This window comes from Diadema antillarum, unplaced genomic scaffold (assembly GCF_040938485.1).
Source record: "Diadema antillarum isolate AM-2024a unplaced genomic scaffold, OU_Dant_1.0 scf00000171, whole genome shotgun sequence".
NCBI classification, from domain to species: domain Eukaryota; kingdom Metazoa; phylum Echinodermata; class Echinoidea; order Diadematoida; family Diadematidae; genus Diadema; species Diadema antillarum.
In genome coordinates this window covers 512,916-535,164 of record NW_027271060.1, presented here as the reverse complement: position 1 = coordinate 535,164, position 22,249 = coordinate 512,916, and the positions used below count along the sequence as shown (strand labels likewise).

General features: G+C 39.0%; 1 protein-coding gene across 1 annotated transcript in view; it reads right to left on the bottom strand.

Annotated features, from left to right (window-relative positions):
- Nucleotides 1-9,901: 9,901 nt before the first annotated feature.
- Nucleotides 9,902-22,249, bottom strand: part of LOC139722772 (uncharacterized) — a 47,716-nt gene continuing 35,368 nt past the window's right edge. The window contains exons 5-8 of the mRNA XM_071634058.1: nt 21,284-21,451; nt 18,896-18,956; nt 16,359-16,430; nt 9,902-10,293 (exon numbers count right to left, since the gene is read on the bottom strand). Of these exons, the coding sequence (XP_071490159.1) occupies nt 9,950-10,293; nt 16,359-16,430; nt 18,896-18,956; nt 21,284-21,451 (645 nt within the window). The 3' untranslated portion in view covers nt 9,902-9,949. The remainder of the gene's footprint in view (nt 10,294-16,358; nt 16,431-18,895; nt 18,957-21,283; nt 21,452-22,249) is intronic.

Here is a 22,249-nt window from a genome sequence, read left to right as displayed (position 1 = left end):
GTAACTGTCCAGGTCAGAAGCTGCATGATCAATTTTGTTTTCCAGGACACAAGGAACTACTACTTTGGACAACACTTGAATCCCACATTTCCTAGCAGCTGTGGAGAGGTTTCAATGAATGGCTAGCTAAGCTGAACATCTGTACTTTAAATACAAATTTCACTTAACTACACATAAGACTCCGCTTAAGTCGAAGTTCCATAAGTCAAATATTGCCCAAGTCAAACATCTTTTTCATTACCCATTACTTTATTTTCTGTTGATTTTCATCCCGCACAAATCAAATTTTTTCGATAAGGTTAGTTTATTTTCTTCTGTCCTAAGAAATTTGACTTAGGCAGAGTTAACTGTAGTTTTCATGGGGGAGGGGGGATACACTAAAATGAATCTGTTCAAACAACCTCCCCCCCCCCCCCCCCCCACCCCATGCATCAACATGATAGCTTGGAATATTCCACTAGTTAGCTCTTTCGTAAACTTTGGGGGATGTCGCTTCAATCCCTGACAATAACTTTGGAAATGTTGGGACAATGTTGATGAGTCACACCTCATCAGAAGTGGGGATGTTTATGACTCATAACACCATGCAACATCCAAACCCTGGCTTTTCACTATCATCAGTTTGAGAACATTCTATACCCACTGTCACTCGAAGAACAAAATGGGGGGGGGGGGGGGGGGGGGGGAAACGGGGGCACAAAGAGAATGAAAGCAAGAATAGAATAAACACTCATGCCATGATCTGGCAATTGGCAAAAATATTGTGTGGCATCGCCATGGCGATATGTGACATGACATCTCCCTTTCCCCTCTGATAATCCACTGTCGGAAGTCTCCCCTTCCCGTCCTCATTGCAATCTAAATCCAATCCCAGCTCCGTATTAGAGCCAGAGGTGTCCTCGCAGTGCCATAATATACCCACATTACTAATACATGTTGTTGAATATATTTGGAGGGGAGGGGGGGGGTGGTGTCGACGATGTGTTTATGCATGATTTGCAATTGATTGTGTAGAATTTTGTGTTTTGGATATGTCCCCCCCCCCCCCCCCCCCCCCCCCAAATAGCTTGTTTGTAGGTGCTGGAAAGGAATGACTCATACAAATTTGGGCTCATTTCGATGTCAGATCAGGAAATAGCACTTGAAGCTGATTTTGGAATTTCACCCTCTGCCAAGAGAAGCTAAAAAAGAAAGCTGAAATAAAAAAGCACAACAAATCATCCAGACAAACTAGCACTTCCAATGTGGGTCCCTGTTAGCGTACAGTGGGATCCGGGTATAAGTCACATAAACGGGCACCCCACAGGTGATTGCGTCTGTCAGGGGGACATCCATACAAGTGTCAAATCAAAATGTAGTGATGTAAACATGCAAAACGGCAGTGACAACTCGCTCACAGAGCGCTGTTGTTTGAATGCGAGCCACTTCCGCATCAGACTGATTGCCTCTGCATGTTTCTCTCACTGGAAGGGGGAGAGAGAGATATTTATAATCTATTCTCTGTTTGTCATTTGGTGATGGGAATTGAAGAAACAAAAACATATAATTTCCCTTTCTACAATTGTATCATACATTCATCACAGACATCAGAATAAGCATTACAATCTATTTGCTTGATAGAGATGATATATTTGAATGCCTTTCCATCTGCAATCCCCCCCCCAAAAAAAATAAAATAAATAAATATACATCTTCTCCTGGCATACTTAGCGATGACTGCTGGACTTAGTATTTCATGGAGATCATAACGAACACAGAAAATATAATAAGTTTGCTCACATTCACCTCATGATTACGTTATGTATTTCAAAATCCACTTTCGGAAGGCATACATAGGGAGGACATTTATTTCTTATTTTTTCCTTTTCAGAATGTGAGGTACATGCCAAAGCTCTGTTTATCTTTAAGAAACCCTACACATGATCAGATCTTACTCTGTGATAAGCATATTGTCTTCGGTTACTGCAATCTTTCTCACTCCACCACTAATTGTATTTTATATGATCCTTCTAACTGTATTTTATATGATACTGTGCAATTACTCCTACAAGACACCACCAAAATCCGCCATACAACTGGAACATTTATGAGAGTTACCCTGGTTGCTTGTGTGCATGAGTGTGTGTGTGTGTGTGCAAGCAACAATACCTTTAGAGGCACCATACACCGAGACTTGATGAGTGACTGCTCACACCTAGCAGCCTTTGTCTGGGAGGTAATATAACTGTTGTAGTCTCAAACACAGCTGTATCAAGGTCATCCACCTGCCGGCACAGCACCAACAGACCGTAGCATTTAATTGCATTCAATGTACACCATTATTTCTTCATCCTGATCCAACTCTATGCCATCACCGCTACCATTGAAACCCACAGTCCTTTCATGCATTTTTCTTCTGCACTCTCAGTTTCCATTCCGTCATTCATCTACTTGGCCACTGGTGGTACACCCGCATGATTCCACCCTCAGAAGAAAACTGTTTTCCAAGTTTGGAAGCTTGGATTCCAGATATGTGTAGCATGTTTGATATTTTGCTTTGTCCAACAGAACTGCACCTCTTCATTCCATGAGTGTAGTCACAAGGGCGATTCTGGTGGCTAGATGGGGTAGATTGTCATGAATCTACACAATATGAAATGTGTATATACATACATTTACATGTATGTCTGTTTCAACTATATCTTGTACATGTTGAATAAAATGGGACTAGAGACAAGGATTTGACTGAAATAAATGTAAATGCCACCAAAAACAACTGAAGCCTGTAAGCAGCTTCCAGATTAGACACTGGCTCTATAGTGCATATGGAAAGGCATACACACTGTTGTGTATATGTATGTGCACATATAGATAGAACATAGGCAAATACATACTATCATACTTATATGTCTATGAAATGGAGACCAATAGGGGAGAAAATATGTCTATGCATATGAAAGCTAGATTAGCAGGAAAAACATCTTTACAATTGCGGAAGGGCATCCATCTACTTGAAACAAATGAAGACAATCTTTATTTGCGACCAAGAGCTTGAAATCATTATCACAAATGTCTTATGTGTCATTCGATTTTAGATTTTGGTAAAACAGCTTTAGTAGCGGCTTGCTTCAAATTTATATGACATTTCACTCTTCAGAAGCAGTGAGCTGAGCACATATTATACAGCTCACAGAGGAAGAAGGGAGCCAGAGATTGTGTTCCCATTAGGACAATAAAAGCCTGCAGCAAATAACATGCAGCTGGCACAGACAACGAGCCAGGGAGCACAATTACAAATGTTGTGACTGCCACGACAAGTGCAACGCAAAATACAGTGTACGCAAATTCTGCTGGTACTCCATGGGATGACAGGCAGTGCGAACCGATGGATGAGAGGGCGAGAAGGCGAGTCACCTCCTGACAGACAGACAGCTGGACGGACACTTGCACCACTGTCACATGTCGGGACACTGGTGGACGAGGAATGCGGTTATGTAACCCGGCCAACGATGCAAGGTTGTGGACGAAGAGTGCTGGTGTCACACACAGGGCAGTCTTGACCGTTTGCACGCTGGCCGGCCGGTCAGAACCAGACGATCACGGAGAGGTGGTGTGACCTCTACTGTTTGTGGAAGCAAAGCAGTCGCACACTTGCTGTACCGTTATCATCAACATCATCCTGACAAATTTCTCCTTGGCAACTGTTCTCTGCATCACCTTCACAGGTTATCAAGATGCTAGATAAAACATCCAAAAGATGCTAGATAAAACATCTCTTTCAACTTCAGCTCTGCAGAAGGACTGGCATTTTGCCACTACCTGTGCATGACAAGTCACTCTTTATGATCTTGACTAGTAGATAAACTGCTGATTGCACAACCCAAGATGCCTTGGAGATTCCAGAGTTTCACTTTGCCTAATATCACGTTTGTAAAACAAACAAAAATGATTTAATGGAACGACAATACACCACCAGGAAATTTACATGGGTGACTTCATGTTATGACCACATTTACTGGGACAATCTGCCTTACTATAATAACCAAAGGTACTGGTATGTCGTATGGTGCTTCTTGAAAATACACCAGGCAACATCTGAATTAACTTCCAGGTTAACACATGAAAATATTATCACGCTCCTGTCAACTCGTATAATTATATTTGTACACATTCATATGACAGCAATGCCGAAAACTTCCACAAAGTTGTGTTTGAGTACCAATAAAAGAAATGGATGCTTCAGGAAAAAAAAGCAAGAAAAATATTACACTTCAGCAATATTGTTAGAGATCTAACCATGCCTTTCATTCTCATTGGCTGACATTACTTAACAATGATTGAGAATTGGTGATGATCAAACAATCTGATCATAGCATCAGACATTCATATTCCACTGTATTCACAGATTTAAATCATGCTACTTTTTTAAAGGTTGAATCATGCCTGTCAAACATATGACATGTCAGGAGTTGATCCCATGACCCCTGTTCATGACGGTCAGTGGGATGGTCAATGCCCTCGTGAGCTGGACACATCACTCGTTACACCCTCCCACTACTGGCATCCATTGCGTCATGCCCTTCACCGTCCCCCGTCCCCGCTACCTTCTCCGGGCGCACAATAGCCCAAACGTTTGTTTATCCCCAGCAACCGCTATAGTTTGCAACAGGTGTCGGCCCAAACGGCAGCCCTATCTCGGCGGCCAACATCCTGTGAACTGCCAACCCCAATTAGCCGGGACGCTCAGCGCATCGGGCACGATGACTCGCAGGGCTCCAATCACCCAAGTGCTCGCAAACACATCTCTGCGTGTAACAAAAGAACTAGAGACTTTGTCTTCTTGCCAAGTGGAAGGTTCTATAAATAAGACGATGAGCTCTCTTGAACATTTAATCCAGGCCCAACATAGCTTCCATAGCGCAGTGTTGTAAACTTGCCTACAGGCAGGAAATGCCCTTAGCTTAATGTCACGCCCTATTGGAAAATATCTTGACTCAGGGATGATAACAAAAATGTAAAGGAATTTTTGACATAGTCCAATGGTAGGAACAAGAATTATGGGTTTTAAAATGTACCCACCCTAGTAACAGCTACAAATTATAGTTATCTTGATATTTCTTCAAACTCTTCAAAACCACATAAATCTCAACAGTAACCCTCTCTGCACCACAGACTTTGCAAAGTTTTGATAATGCTATGGGGTCTTCAAAGCACATAAAGGGGTTGATCCACATGTATATTTTCTTCTCTAAAAAGTAACAACACATAAACAAATATAAGATGAAAAGAAACTGTTCTAAAATCCAGTATTACATCTTTGCACTCCCTCCTGACCAAGGGGACTGCTGTATTTTCCTACCCTTTCTAGTTACTGGTAAGAAACTGTTTCAATTTGCATGCACTACACCATACTCACATGATTCAATGTGATAGCTCAGCATTGACAAGTAAGCAAAATTACACCTTCACAAATATGAACGGACATGACATGCACTGAAATTGGAATCCACCTGATCGCAATTGCTCAACCACCATACACTAAAGGACTTGGTGCATTAAGAATGTCACATGATTTGTGTCCTTGTGCAGGAAGAACTCCTGGTATTTTGAAAGTGCAACCAACTTCCCCGCCGCTCTGATCTCACAAACTATATCTCATTTAGTTTTTAACATGGTTATATTTTTCTTACATCCTTTATAAATTCTTTTCCAACTCTCTGTGCAGGCACAAAGACTTGCATATCTATAAACTGACATATTTTATCAACTAAAGTAAAATCAACTTGAGGGCTAGAATTCACAAAGACAGTTTAAATGTAGTCCATGGATCATCTGCATAAGTGCGTATGGCAGATCGTGAACGAAAACAGACATCCACTTAAGACTGTGCGCTGAATTGCACACGCAAAAGGTATGCCTGTTTCGCACTTGTTATAGTCCAAGGACTGCATTTAAACTCAACTTTGTGAATTCAGCCTAAGGTGTTAATTGTATTGTCAACTAATTTAATTGCAATGCTGCAAGCACAGGTAGAATACATGCACAGAAAAGTACCAGCATGGGGCTACTACATAGTAGCTCCATGGTACCAGTAATCTCTTTGCAAAAAAATTTAAAAATAAATAAATAAATAAATAAAACAATAAAGATAAAATAATTATAATAATTTTACATGGCTGTGGTGGAAAGGAGTGGAAGAGGCCTACTTTTTTATTTTTTTTAAAGAATGTGAAAATTCTTCTGTTCCTCTTGCAATCATGAATATTTTCACAGAATTACATAACCAGGGGATCTTCAAAGGACCAGAATTCAAATACAAACACAACACTCAATGGCCTTTTCTTTAAGGAAATAAAAAGACACCAACTATTATAGATATCTGATTGCTGACAACAGTAGTCTTGCTGAGGATTAAAACTTAACTTTTATCTTAGCATGAAATGTCATCTTTTCAGACCACTGAGAAAATACACACCAAATAACACAATGCAACATTCCGCAGTTATGGTTTTCCCCAACCTATGCACTGCAACTGCAAGATTACAAGGATAATGCCAAACAGAGCCATATATATCCATGTGCACACACTTTGGCAATCACATTGTTCTAAAACTCCACATGATCCGTAATTGTCTGATACGGTAATATCAAAAGCCTTTCACTGCACTTGACAACTAAAAGCTAGTTTCTACAGTGTATATGGCCAGTTTTTGGTTTGTACGTATATACATGCAAACAATTACCAGTTGGTATATGTGAGCGTGTGATGCATGTATACAAAAGTATGTGTGTGCATATTCAGTAAAACACAGAGACCAGCTCTATAAACATTTGATTATGAATCCTGGTCTGAACAAGTATATATTATAGCACATGATGCTCTCTGTGCCTTGTGTGAATATAGCTTGGAGTCTAGGCAGTGCTATTATTTCCCCCTGTTACGCACAACAAACTGGCTATCAAAATGCCACAATTAATCTAATTCAGTTGTCCAGGCTTGGTTAAACATCCTGGGAATGAGGCTAACACAGGTGGTGGGATGGGGAGGGGTGGGGGGGAAAGAGTTGTTGAAGAGTAAAAATCACTGTAGGCAATAGCCACTTATGCAGGCAATGTGTAAATACACTGCTTTTGTTCTTCTCTAACTATACGCTCTACTGATCTGACTGGCAAAGAACAGTGGCACACATAAAGCTGAGAAAGAGCATAAAAAAAGAAGCAGCAGCGATTGAGGCTCACTGCCCATAGAGGGCAGCAGAGCACATACACAAATGAGAGTATTGACTTTTTTTTGAATGGGATTGTCCATTGCAAGTATACCAGCTGGTGCAATACTGTGGCTGGTAGTAACTCATCGAGTGTGAAATCAATAAAATGTGGGCACACCCTTCCATGATATATAATACATACATACATATAAAAATGTGACAAAAGTAACAAGAAGAAAATTTGAATAGAATTCAGTTGTCCGTTTGGCTCCTGCAAATTTGCAAAACCGCTGCCTGGTACTACAACCAGGAAGATACACGTGTATGAAGTAATGAACATGGAACAAACATAAGAACCCTTTCACGTGTATATACTCTGAAAGTGCAAAGCCAAAAAAACAAACAAACAAACAAACAAACAAAAACCTTGCCTTCTTACATGGAGCAGTTGGTTGGGGTTGGTATATGTAAAATGGTACAGACAAAACAAATGTCACTTAAAAACAAAACAAAAAAGCAGCCCTTTCTCCAATAAAACCAGATAGAATTAAATGGTGTCTCACTCACTTGCTTTAAGAGTAAAGCTGACAAGCTGAATCACAGCAGAAACTTATGGGCTTGACCCGACCAAACATAACTTCCTCTTGCACTGTTACACAGGGGGACATAATTTCCACTCACACCTCAAAAAAAAAAAAAAAAAAATGTTCTGATGAAGCCTCTCTTATAAATTACTGCTGCCATGATATTAGTTATTCTTATTACATGTTTGCCTTGTCAGGGAATTGCAATCCACAAGCATTCTGTTGACTTTGAAGTCAATTCATCCCCCATCTATGAATGAATTGTGAACCCTAGGTTTATCACATGCAGATGGAACATGTACATGCACGTTGCAGTTGACTTGCACGTTTGCATTCTCGTTTACAATGCAACTCCACATCTGTCAGCCACTGAAGGAGGGGAGATACAGAATGGGCTCAATATAACTGAAAATTATAAAACAAGTAGCAGGCATATTTCTAACAACAACATCTATTCATGGACCTACTTTACATTATATCCATTAACATAAATCCCCATAACATCAAACCAACAGGAAGGTGTATAGGCATTTTGAGAAGGTCAGAAGAGATTTCTTAAAAAAATTTTTCCACTCATTTCTGAGAGAAGAAAAGGTATCTTGAGTTCACTTAGTGACACATACAGTCTCTACTATCCTGATTCCAACATGCCACCTTCAGACTGAATTTGGGTGGAAAGTAAAGGGCATGTAAAAGGGGGGGGGGGTATACTTTAAATGCTAGATAATGTGGAAATGGAGGGGGAAATGGTATCAGTTGCGATATAAACACAGACCATATTAACTCACCTACAAGCACACACTCTTTAGCTTTTCAAGTAATGCCCACTTTGAATATATTCTCATATCCGAATTGGGCAAAGACCAAGTAGCAATGTGAACGCAGAATTGACTTGAAGTTGTTACTGTGTGATATCATGGCACAGAACTACTGAAGCATGTAGACATATTTGAGTCAAATACATGCCTTGTGTTTGCTTGGCTAATAAAGCACGCATGAATACAAGTCAAAATTGCTATAAAGCAGTGAAAACTAGGAATACACAAATGCATTAAAAATGTCCAATAATATTCTATAAGCAGAATGTGATGTTATTCATCACGAAGATATGAAGCCATGATGTGCTAAAAAAACAGACAAACAAACAATAGGTCTGTGAAAAGACAGAGGACAATACATGGTGGTATCTATGGACTGTAGGCAACTGTCAAGAGATAGCCATACTATTTACAAGGATTGACATGCTTTATCATCCATATACGTATTACACAGACCTTCAGAATAAATATTTCCAATCACTATGGGCACGTGCAACATCAATGGAATACAACCTATATATCAAACTAAAGTATGATACTGTTCTTACTGTTTCATTTGTTGCCCTCAGTCTGGTAATCTTGGATATGTTTCGTATTTCGACAGGAGGTCATTCAGGTAAAAATCCCCACATTTACTGAGTTATGACCACTCCTGATGGTTGCTACATCTTTCATAAGTGTAATGGGGACATCTGCCATTCACATCATAATGTCTCTCTCTGATGAGATATATCAAAACATTAATGCCACATTGATAGATATCTCATGGATTATTTTCTCTGTTGAGCAAGACTTAGTGTAAAAAAAAAAAAATGAATTAATATGTTGATAAAAAACATATCCATACATTTGATGAACAAGTAGATCAACTTAATATCCAACCTCAATTAAGCCCCGGAGTCCTAAGAAGTGATACCATTATCCACAGAGATGATCTTTATGCATCCAATGTTTATGATTGCCTTATGAGTGTTCTGGACTCCAGTCTTTGTAAATTGTAAATAGGGAAAAACATATATTATTGATTCACAGTACGCGCCATAAAAGAAATGTACACGGTTTTATAGGCATTGTGCTGGTTATATTTCAGTTCCCTTTTGATAAACGCTCGATACACTCGACATTCAGTACACATTGGAAAGTCATAACAATAAATTCCATAATCAAAAGACTTGCTGTTAAAACAGAGAGAGCAACAATCATATACGATAAGAACACACATCAGTTTGGTCTGTCAACCGTGCAATCAACATCTGCATTCAAGGACAAGCTTGGAGTTAGTCTTCCTTCCAAACAGTCTTTGTTTCTGTCTCTTTTATTTTCCCGCCACAGGTTGTATCAAAGGGGGCATCTGGGCACGTCATGAGGTCTGCTCCGTCCAGGTGGAGCTGGCCACACCCTCCTCTGCACCGGTGGGTGATGCCACAGGAAACATGAGGACCTTTGCCAGCATGTAGGACAGGTCCGGCAGGGAGTCCAGCACCACGTTGGCCTCTGCGCTCAAGCCAGCCTCCCGCTTGGCCTTCTGCTTGACCATGGAGGAGGAGGAGTGCTTCAGGATCTCGTCCAGGGCTGTCGTCGTCGACCGCGGGACCGAAGTCGATGACGATGAGAGTGCCGAGGAGGAGGACAAGGAAGAAGTTGGCGCGAGATCCGGCGGGGAGCTCACCGCCAGGTCGAGGAGCTCCGGGTCAACTTTTTGCACTGGGTTGGGGAGACAATCGGAGGGCAACTCATTAGTGACTCTGACAGAATGCACTTTGTGCTACTGATATTGTTTGAACAACCCCCTTTTGAGAGTACTTGAAAAACAGCAAAGCCACAAAGTAGTATAGGTCAGTTGCATTGCACCACACTACATAGCATTTATTTTGCACAGTATGTATAGACACCTCATGCTTCAAATATCAAGCACCTCATTACAATATAAGGGGCTGTCTTCTCTGTCACCTTTGCATTCCATTTTCGTATGAAAATGTATACATCTATTCCTACATACATCTCACTGCTTATTTTGGTCATGCTTTGATTATGCTTAAGTTATCAAATTTATTAGAGTGATATAATCGAACCACGCAAATACAATTTTTTTTTTCTTAACTCTTAACGTGCCATGGTCGCCGAACGGCGACCTTAGTCCTGACGTGCCATGGTCGCCGATCGGCGACTAAGAAGAGCGCGAAAAACATTGGTCATTTAAGTTCTTGTGGTACCATAATACGTTACACCAAGAAACTGCCACTGATATGTACTGGTAGCTGATTAGCATAGCCATCGTTTGCACTAAAAATATGAGTATACTTGCATAGGAAAATTTTGAGTAAATACATGTTTTTTCAGCAAGATGTATTTTTTCGCGTCGGGAAAATCCGCAGAGAGCGCACCCTCTGCGAGCTGTGTATAGATCAAAATTCTCATTGATAAACCACGCGTGTGTATGCTACTGAATTTGCGTGTGTTGTCTATGCATTTCCACTCGCATTGTTCTGCTTGGGTGCTCTCCTGCGGGAGCGACTTTCATTTTGTCCCTCAAAGAGGGTCAAGCTTTCGTTCGTCGGTCAAGTCTTTCATCCTTTTGTCTTGGTGAACTTCACTAATCATCCCCACGCTAGCACCTATACAAAGGAAGAACACGCTTTTGTTCTTGTCTATGCACATGTACAGTGGACGGAAAGTAGACCTGTAAACAAAGCATGCCGATTTCAATAGAGTGCGCCCACCTGCAGTCTGCATAAACAAAAGAAGGATTAGTAGGTGCTTCCTTCTCAAGTGGACAAAAGACACTATTCCAGGACCCGGGATTTACTTTAGTTTCAAATACAAGATCTGGGACTACAGGACTCAGATTTAGGAATGAATTACCGAGGCAGAAAAAGAAATTGAAAAGACAAATTGAACTGCCAATATCTTTGGAATTATACAACTCTAGAAGACAAATCTGTTATCATTTTAAAGAGGAAATGTAGCTCTAAAACTTTCTCACAGAGTCAAGGGAGCGTTCTATTGAAGAAAAATCATGACTGACTCTTTCTTTGCATACTACACAAAAATTTATATTAACTTTTTAATGATATCGATTATTTCTGCAATATTTCAGGTTCAGATAGATATTACAGCAAAGTGACTACATGACACGAAAGACCAATTATTTCTTGATATTTGTTGTGTAGAACTCAGTTCAAAACAGTCAATAGTTTCAAAGATATGACAGTTTGAAATTACATTGTCAATCCAGTTCGCAAACTTTCTGGCGTTGGGTAAAAACGTCTGGCACGTTAGGGGTTTCGGGTCTGGCACATTAAGAGTTAACTGAAGCTCCTCTATTACAATGCATGCAAGCACCAGCCAAAATGTTAATGAGAGTGAGTCCGTGCATGTACAGTTGAAAGTAAGAGCCCAAGCAGCATGCACAATAGTAGGCTCATCTTCCTTGCATATGATGATATACGCTCATAAGATGTGGCTTGAAACGAGCAAGCATTTATATAAAATAGTCCACTCCTCCAAGTTACCATGTCTGCATCAATGATGACCAAAAAGATTTTTTAAAAAACCCTAATGCACGCATATAAATGAAAAAAAAATAAATAAATGAATTATTGGACTCATAACTATGACACAATTTACTCCATCTACATTCTCACAGATGAGTACTTGAAAGATAAACACACCATGACATACTTCTGTTGTTCATATTTCCTGTGGCATATGAAAATCAAATGTTACAGAAATGACATTGTCAGTTAGGTGCCTTTGCAGGTTAGAAATCATAGATTCAAAGTCAAAACAGTCAACTTTAATTACACATATGTTAGACTGGTGGTGATAGCCTTACTATTGCTATTCACTGTGCAATCTCTATCAACATGTTTGATATTCTGTCAGCATATTGGTATTGATGGAATTGGTTCATTGCTTGAACAACAACAACAACAAAATACGAACAGTATGCATTCCAAAAAACAACAAAAAACAAAAAACAGGTTATATGCCTTGATATATCACATAATGCTGAATTTTAGGGATAGATCAGTTAACTAGATAGTGAAACCTTGAAATATGATAGACAACAATAGAACAGAACATAAATGTTGGCATAAAAATGACAAGAATTATTGCGTTTAGCTGATATCATAATTTTATAAAACACATAAAAAAATCATGCACACAAATGATGGACACTAAGCCTACTTTTTGCACCAACTTCATGATGATGCATTTATAACATACAGCCATCATGGTCTACCAAAAGGGTTACAAATGCAGCTGCACTAAAGCATGTTCTTTACAAGGGAAATAACCTATATTTGAATCAAAACAGATAACAGAAACTGGAAACAAACATGTTAATTTGTACTACAACATGGTCTTTGCAAGGCACCAACCCAAATTCAAATCAAAATAGCCAATGGGAGCTTACAGTAATCATGACAATTTGTTAGATATTGATGAGATGTGCTACAGAAAACACTTTTCATTAGAAATGCAATTCAATAAAGACACAATTAATATTTGCATGAGAATTCTAATTTCTCTAAAAGTCAGGAATAAAGAAGTTAGAGGAAGAAATAAATCAAGCATCAAAAGAAGACTGGGGTGAAAGATTTCCGGAAATTTGAGCGCTCAAATGGACACAAAATCCAACATTGAATCAAAGTTAGAATGACTTTGCTAGTAATGACATATACCATAACAAGGAGCATCCACTGTTGGTTTACTTCACATATTAATCTATGCATGTTTGACAGCAGGAAGAAGAGTACAAATTATGTCGTGTACAATAAGCCAGTTCGGAGATAGCTCATGTGCACATGGGTACAAATGACCTTTCATTTTTCTCAGTAGGTTAGGCACTTCACTCAATTCAAAGTGACATAATGTAGCAGCTTGCCCAACATAGCAATTTATGGAACCCGTATTCTAACAAAGAATGAACCTGTGTAGATGAAGTGACCAGAATGGTTCATCAATCAACACGTTGGGAAGTATCTATTTCATCGTGCTGTTTTGAATACATTAACAACTTTTTCTGTTAACATTACCAAATACAAGGCTTGCTGTCAGGTGGATGTACTGACAGGCACCGTTTATAAGAATTCCATGAATAATCATAGCATTACAGAAGCTTATCTAAGTCAAATCAAAAACCAACCTGTCTCTCCGAACAAATGACCTTTTTCTGCTCATGCTCAAACTGGAACCCCGAACTGGCTTATTATGATCCTTCACTCAGAAGACAAACATCAAGTATTTCCTCCAATCTAAAAAGACATTTTATTCCAACCTGTCTATGCAGACCTTGCAGTTGTCAAACAGATCTCTGTAAACAGTTCAAAATCTACTCTCTGCTAGTTTTCCTTCATTTTTTCTTCTACTAGTTTTATTCTTTTTCTGCCAAGAGGATGGATAAAGTCACATTACACAGCGAGTATTAATGTCACATGAGTTGCTTTGCTATCTGTGGTCCAAATGCATTTGACTGTGAATACACCAGCTGGAAAGTTGTAAAGGGTTCAGAAAAGTTCAAGGAGCTAGGCAGCATAGAAAAAATCACTATCTTAAAGGGACTTCAGTACTACTGCATTCTTTTTTAAATCTGCAAACATCCTACATTGACAGATGATTAATGTATTATGTTTTTCAGAGAAGCAGAAGGATGTTGTCATCTTTCTATCTGATAGGAATCAGTATGCTCAATAGTCTCAAGGCAAGATGCTATCTATGTTTTTATGAAAGTTTGTACACCTTAAAGGGATCGTATAGGTTTGGGTTGAGACCGAATTTCAGGTTTCTAACATCTTTTGGTGAGATGATGTGAAACCTCTTATGAAATATGAAAGAGTATGTAATTCCATGAGGAATTCAGTGTTTATTTGATGAAAATTGGTTTTGAAATGGCTGAGATATCCAAAACAGAGCGATTCTAAAAAAGTGTGGGACCCACATTCTATTACGATCACTTTGTTTTACTTTGTTTTTGGATGTTTCAGTCATTCCAAACACGATTTCCATGAATTCCTCTTAAAATGGTATGCTCTGTACTATTTCATAAGTGTTTTCTTGGTATCTCCCAAATAGTTAAAAACCCAATTCTCATCTCCACCAATACTGTACCATCCCTTAAAAAAAACAAATGGCTGCATCTAAACATCTTCAAGTGCAATAGGAAAATAGAAATATATATCTGTTAAACTATTGCAATGCAGATGCCAACTGAATCAAAACTGTTCAGTAAACGACGTCAAACGCCAGACTTTTTGGAGTCTTGAAGTCACGCTTTACTAATCTGTGCGGTTTGGATGCTCAGTGAATTCTGTTGATGTGTGTCTGCAAACGATGTTATCTGCAGGAATATCAAATCAGACTTGTTTACCCCACTCCTCATTTGCATCAGTCCAAACCCTTGTCACACTGCTGTCTCGATCACTTCAATCTCGATTTGTTTGAAAAACAAAAATGCATCTATTTAAAATGAGGCAGTGATGAATGTGTTTCACTCAAATCTTGGTAAGGTTTATCTCATAGTTTGTCCATAGTTTTTCCCAGGACCAAAGCGGGAATGACGCACGCTGCATATAATTTCTCTCCTTCAGTTGGGGGTAGGCTTTCGTCATAGCCTGCCTCCACGTTTCTTGCATCTGATCAAATGCTTCTGTACTTAAATGACTGTCAACTATGAAGTCTTACATCAGCCCGACTAATATTCACCTGTCTGTAGTGAAGTGCATTTCATTTTTAGTTATGTATACTCATACCTCTGTGTCTTGGCTTTGAGTGAAGTGGCTAACAGACAAACCATTAAAATAGGACATCTCTTTGCTAATACAATATAAACATATGAATATCATATTATGATATGATGAGTAAGTATGCATGCATGCTTGTAGCAAGGTTTTCATTTATGTATATTGTTTTTCACAATCTGCAATGGAAAAAAAAAATAAGAAAAGGACATCTGTTTTGGACATGAATACAAGAACAAGTTCTGTAGCTGTAACTTGTTTCTCTCTTGATTGAACAAATCTTTCAAAATCATATCCAGTGGTAAAACAGACAACCCCTCTCCCCCCCCCCCAAAAAAAAAAAGATTATCTGATTTTATTCTCTTCATGCGATGGATGTTCAAATCTTTCCAGAGTCCAGCCTGAAATATTATGCATATCATCCAAAAACCATTTCAAACTATTAAAACAAAGGGCATAATTTCCTACATTCCTGTACCTTTGAGTTATTTCAGTTCTAGACTACCATGCTCTCGATGATGAAGAACCACGGGCATGTTTCTCATTGTCAACAGTTGATGGAAAGTTCAATGGAATGACTAATCATCATACACCATGGCAGACAGATTACGAGCCGAACCAAAAGAGAGAGAAAAAACAAAACAAAATGAGGAGCTAAAAAGGAAATGATGATCTAATCATTATAGACGACACATGTCTTCTAATCTCAAACTACCAGGTAGTGACACCATGCAAAGAGGGGACACGGTCAAGGCAGTTAATGTGCAACGACAGCAGGGCATGCAGACAGAGAATGATTCATGCTCACAAGCTATCACAGGTGCAACCGTTAGCGTGACGAGGAGGAGGAGGACGAGGATGAGGAGGAGGAGGATGAAGATGGGGGTGGGGGGCAAATTAAAAGCATAGAGGCAGAAGACAATGTGGAGAGCGTGCGGGTGCAGGGGGGGGGGGGGCTACAAGGGGTGCAGCCACGGCATCTCCTCTGATGATGAAGGAAGGGGGGGGGGGAGGGAGAGATGTTACCTGGTTTGCTTTTAGTCCTAGAGGATGAGCTCTTTCGCTCCGTGGCGAAAAAGTCCAGGTTTAAGCTGTTGGCTGTTGTTGTGTTGGTGGGGGTGAGTGGAAGAGACAGTCGGAAAAGAAAGATTTGTTGCGAGTTATTAGAATGGGATAGGTTTGAATTAGACAAGAATACCGCTACAAATACGTAGTGACGACTCAGTTCATATGATTCAATATATTGTATATCGTGCACACCGTAACTGAGCTCATATGATCGACTGTAAATACCGGAAACGTCGGTTGTCAATACATATTTACCTCTATGACTATGCCACTACATTGAACAGCCTGCAACACATGAACTCATCTTTATCAAAATAAACTGTGACATCAACACAAGATAAAAGCTTTTGTTAGACATGATTCATGGAGTGTTCAGATGATTCAACAGTACAAATTTATCCCGCCTAAGTATAACTCGGTTGTACAACACATCCAGAAAATGCCCAGATGCAATTCCAAGTCACTGTGATGGAAATTTACAGTGATTGGCTGCAATTCACTCACAGCAACAACCAATCAGCTTTAAGGATTTGGCAGTGTTGCCATGGCAGTTTCCATTGTGCTCAGATACCATACATTATGTCTAACATTGCATCTGAACACGATTCAGTATGAGTGTATTAAAAGTATCCTTTTTTTTTTTTTACATTACTCATTATTCAGACTCTATTAAAACAATTTTGCCATTTTAGAGTTTCTGCAATACATGTAGAGCAGTGAGGGGTGTGCAAATATCTTTAGAGAGTTGCAAAGGGGAAAGAGAGGTTGGTGTCTCTATTTGATATCTTAGAGGTGCCCAAGGTGTACCACACCAATGTCCCCATTCACATCAAGTGGATAATTTGGTGACAGTGTGTTGTGCAAATCCTTGAACCCTGATGGCTGGGTGTGAATGACTTCCTGTATCGCTATCAATACACAATGACACTATCGCTCCATGCTGCGCCTCAATTCTCAGCAAGATGCATTATCAATGAAAACTCATTACGGTATGTATGTCATAGTGACCATCTTACGTCCTTTAATTACTGATAGCAAATCTGAGAGCTAGTTTTCTACCAAACAAATCTTCAATGCAATGCTTTATTAATCGATGTGTAATCATGTCACAGCATCAGGATGTGTGGAAGACAATTAGTAATCTTCACATTTCACTTCATTGACCACCTTGCCTTGTTTTACTGGAGGATAAACAAAGCCATTTGATTGAATTTCAAAGGTTTACATTCATTCTCTCTTCTTGAAGCTATTGATCCCATTGATTATACCATTTGCTTCTTTAAGCTGCTCATTTTGCAATGTCTCTGCAGACAATATTGCCTAGTGGTACTGCAGATAGATAACACGCCTACATAATATGTAACAGTTATCACTTGCTATTTGATACCGTACTCTCTGCTTTAACAACATCATCATATTTCACAACTTTCATTCCCAAAATACCTCATTTCAATATTCGGGAATTTGATCTTACAAACTGGTCACAAGCACTACTGAGGTAAAAACCATGTACCATTGATAATCAAGCCAAAGAAGGGACAGCAATGAAAATGGAGAGTTACCTAAATAAACACTAAAAAATAAATCCTGAGACAAACAAAAAAGTAGGAAAAAACAGGGACATTTCTTGAATAATGGCACTGACTGGTTGACATGGGGTGAAGTGTGGAAGAAAGAATGATAAGTTGATGTGATGGAAATCATGAAAAGATTAGAAAAGAGACAAGGAGGAAAAAAAACATATATCACACCTGAGAGCATTGGAAGAAAATATGATTATCTATATATGAGAAAAATTCCAAAAGATTGTTACTCATATCAGCTCTATAGCTGACATACATGGCTAAATAAGGAGATTTTTTTGGGACTAGACTCCGAACAAAATTTCTGTCAAGCCTGCTTCAGGTTCAGAAATGGATATATTTCACAGCAGACTTAATGAAAACATGCAAGAAAATGCTTCTTGCAATTCGAAGAAATATTTCAATAATATACAAAGCTATCTGATGTAATATGCCAATCATACCAACGTGATGTAATGTTTTTGAGGCAAAGCTAAAAGTCGGTGAAAATTTTTCGGAAATATCAGATAGCGAAAGAGATCTGACAATCTAGAACACCTGACAATACCATAGAGAACCTGTGACATGGTCACATGGTTATGGTCATGTGACTGCAAAGTCATCAACGAGGAATTAAATCAGTAAAGTACTGTGTGAACAAAACTACACACAAGTTTCACTCTTTTCATAACATGTTTCTCAGTAACACATCTATAAAATGACAACAGCAGATATTGGAATCAGGTTGAAACGGGGGTAACTTTCTGTTATCATGAAAAACAACTTCTCACGAAAATATTTTTCTTCCTCAATGGTGGGAGTAATCAAACAGCAAGGAAAGGAAAATCAGCTTGAGTGGGTTTAACTCCTGCCTCAAGTGAAAGAAGAGGAAAAGTGTTGGCACCATGCCAACTCATGACTTTCCTGACATACCATCGAGAGGATTAATGAGACCACTGCCACTCCAGTCAAATTCCACTTTGGTTACCGAATCCTGTAATAAATACAAACAAAAAAGATAGAAAGCATGGGAAATGATAGACTTGGATAACTTTTAGGGTAAGAAATCTAAACACAAATAAATGTATATGACATTAGGTTCTGAATGTTGTCCGTTTACGTTACAGCCATTTTTTTTTTTTTTTTTGGTCTCTCAGTAAACCATAATATAGGCACATATAAAACTGTTCCAATAAAGGCTGCATTTAGTCAATTTTTTCATTCAGCTCCCATGGTCTCAGAACTTGAATCTTCTGATCAACTTTAATGCCAGTAAGAATAAATACAAGTTCCCAAACATGATATCACTAAGGAACACGAACGACCCCATGGCTCACAACATCAGAGGGGTATATGATGACACATAAATAAGCCATTACATGTGTATCTTGAGGGTTTGAAGAAATGCAGACAAAATATTGTAATAAAGTATAGGTTTGGAGTATACGCCCAGCATCTACCTGTATAACTGTTATTACATTAAATCACGTACAATCAACTAACAAAAGATCTAGATTGTTGTGTGTATGAAACCTGCACATTTTAATATATTGACTGCTTTTGCCCTCGCATCAATTAGTGACCTCATAATTGTGCATGAAATCTACTTGGTGTAACACGTCACATACAATCCCAATGTAGTAACAACCAAACATAAGCTGCACTGTTGGATTTGAGATGATTGCATCTGCACCTTGCTTGTGTCTAACAAACTAAAGTGGTCAATTCTGTTCAATTAACCTTTGAAAGAAAAAGTTATATCGCTATTGACATCAAGAAGAAGTGACCAACAATTCACATGAGTCTTATGGTGAGAAAGACATCTGTCCTTGAGCACCTCAGTATTTCCTGATAAATTGAGTTTATACACTTCTATATTAACTCATCCAGTATTACAGTGTCACTCCACATGAGCGCTGCTGTATCGCTTTGTAAACAAACGGAGGAAACATTTGGGAATTATGCATTTTTCCAACAGGCTCATATCTGCATACATCAGTTACAGACTGGTTTCATTGCATATCCCAATGTACTTTCTTATCAGCACAGCCTTGCCTGCTGTCATTCGCAACTACCCATCCCCCCATCCCATCCCCAACAGGTTGTTGGAAGGAGCCAGCCTTTGGGGAGCATTTGATTTACAATTTTGATTTACAATCCTACTGACGGCAGTAATCTATGGTGCTGAAGACCTGAGTATAAATCTCCCTGTACTGCAGCACTGAACCAGCCTCAGACACAGTAATTACCAGTGCTGCAGAGCCCAGCAATCAAGAACTTGCGAAATCATTTATACCGTCTAAAGGGCAATGCATGTTGTGTTTTGACAGCAATTATACCGATTTGACATTTCATTTAATATCATTTCATTTCCACTGGTTTGCGACCACAAAGTTATGGAAAATCTTAAAGCAGATGCATCATCATAATAAAAGTCAGTTTTGTTATTTGAAATTTACAAATTAAACAAGACTCTGACAATACATGATTCATCATATTAAGGTTCATTTTTTACGTGTCCAGATATCGCTTGAAGGTGGATATTGCACTCTTGTTGTAAATACATACTTGTGGAAAATAAGATAATCTTCTTTTCTCTATTGGGCAGCACATGCTCAGGGAAATGTTTGCTGGGATTGTATTATTTCATGCACTAGATACGAGTTTGTCTCATTTGATCATGTAATATATGATTTCATTTTTTCACAAATGAAAATGTCTCCTTAGTAATTCCTCCTTCTCTATTGCAATAATTATCATTATTTTAAGGAGAACGAAACCCAAATATACATGTGGATTGATGGAATACATAAATATTAGTAGAACGCATCAGCAAAGCGTGAAGAAAATCAGGTAATTCTTTGGAAAAGTTATGAATGTTGAACGTTTCAGAGCAGCCATCGCTGGATAAAAGAAGACTACTACAGTTCGTAATGTCAGATATATACAACAAATTATATAGAAATTATAAAGAGAATTCCATGAAATTCATTTACTTTTTTTTTAACGAAAAGTGCATATTGTCAAGTGTTCTTTTTGCATTGTGTCGAATTTTCTTGTACCATTTTACATACATGACATCACAAGGTGTCATAGTATCTTCATCCATCGACAGCTGCACCAAAACTGCAAACATTTATGAAATTTGAACAGACTGTCCAATTTTCCTCAAACTTCACTGATGTTTTCTACTAATATTGCTGCATTCCTTCAATGCACATACAAAGCTATGGGTTTCACTCTCCTCTAATGGACAGACACTTGCAAGGAAATCTTGGAGCATAATGCACGATAATGAAATGCCACGTGACATAAACCCACCTCTGGAGCAGATAGAGTAGAAGGCGTGGCATCTTCCGAGCTGCTGCTTAGCTCTCCTCCAGCCCCGCCCTGTGAAGAGGACCTCTCTGCGCTCTCTCCCGGCTTCAGGGGGGTGAGCATGCCCAGCTCCTGGGCAAACAGAGGCCGGCCGACACGCCCTGATGACAGCTGTAGTTGAGTGTGATAGTGGTGCAAAGAGGATGGGGTGGGGGAGGAGTGGGGATCAGAAGAGATGACCAACAATGTAGGTGGCCGGACCATTGATTTTTGGCGTGGGAAGTGTGAGCGGTCATAAATATGTGATATGGATGCCTCTCCAGCACTTGTTCCACCACCACTGAAGTAATTTTACTTTGTAGGGTTCTGGGGATATGTGTCTCATCTCATTTTAATTCTAGTATGACATGATACTGGTCCATCCCACATGATTTGGCTTGACCTGTCTCCCAAACTTCCCTCCTCAAAACAAAAATACATTTGATACATCATCCAAAATGTGAAAGCCCAAATCCCTCTCCATGTTAAAAAGGTAATGTGAACAAGATGGACATTATGAACTCATGTTTTGTAAATGGAAAATTTCAGAAAAACACTGTAGACTTAAAAAACATAAATTATTTTTTGACCCATCCCTACACCTGCCATAGTTGAATTGATATCATATTATAAAACAAACATACTACATTGCACATGTATTGCACAGCTCTGCACAGGGTCTCTCTCTATTATCAGCTCAGACATCATTCTTCTGGCTTCCACACACACATGAAAGGGGAAAATGATGTATTATGTAACATTACATCTTTATATGTCATCTTTAATTTGCATTTAAATGACATCACACGATTCTGGAATACTTCTGGCTACAGAGGCATATTAAATTGTTCATGGCAATGTAATTTGCACAAGATGGACATGATCCTGCCAGTTTCCATGATAAACCATACACTCTAAAAGATATTGTTC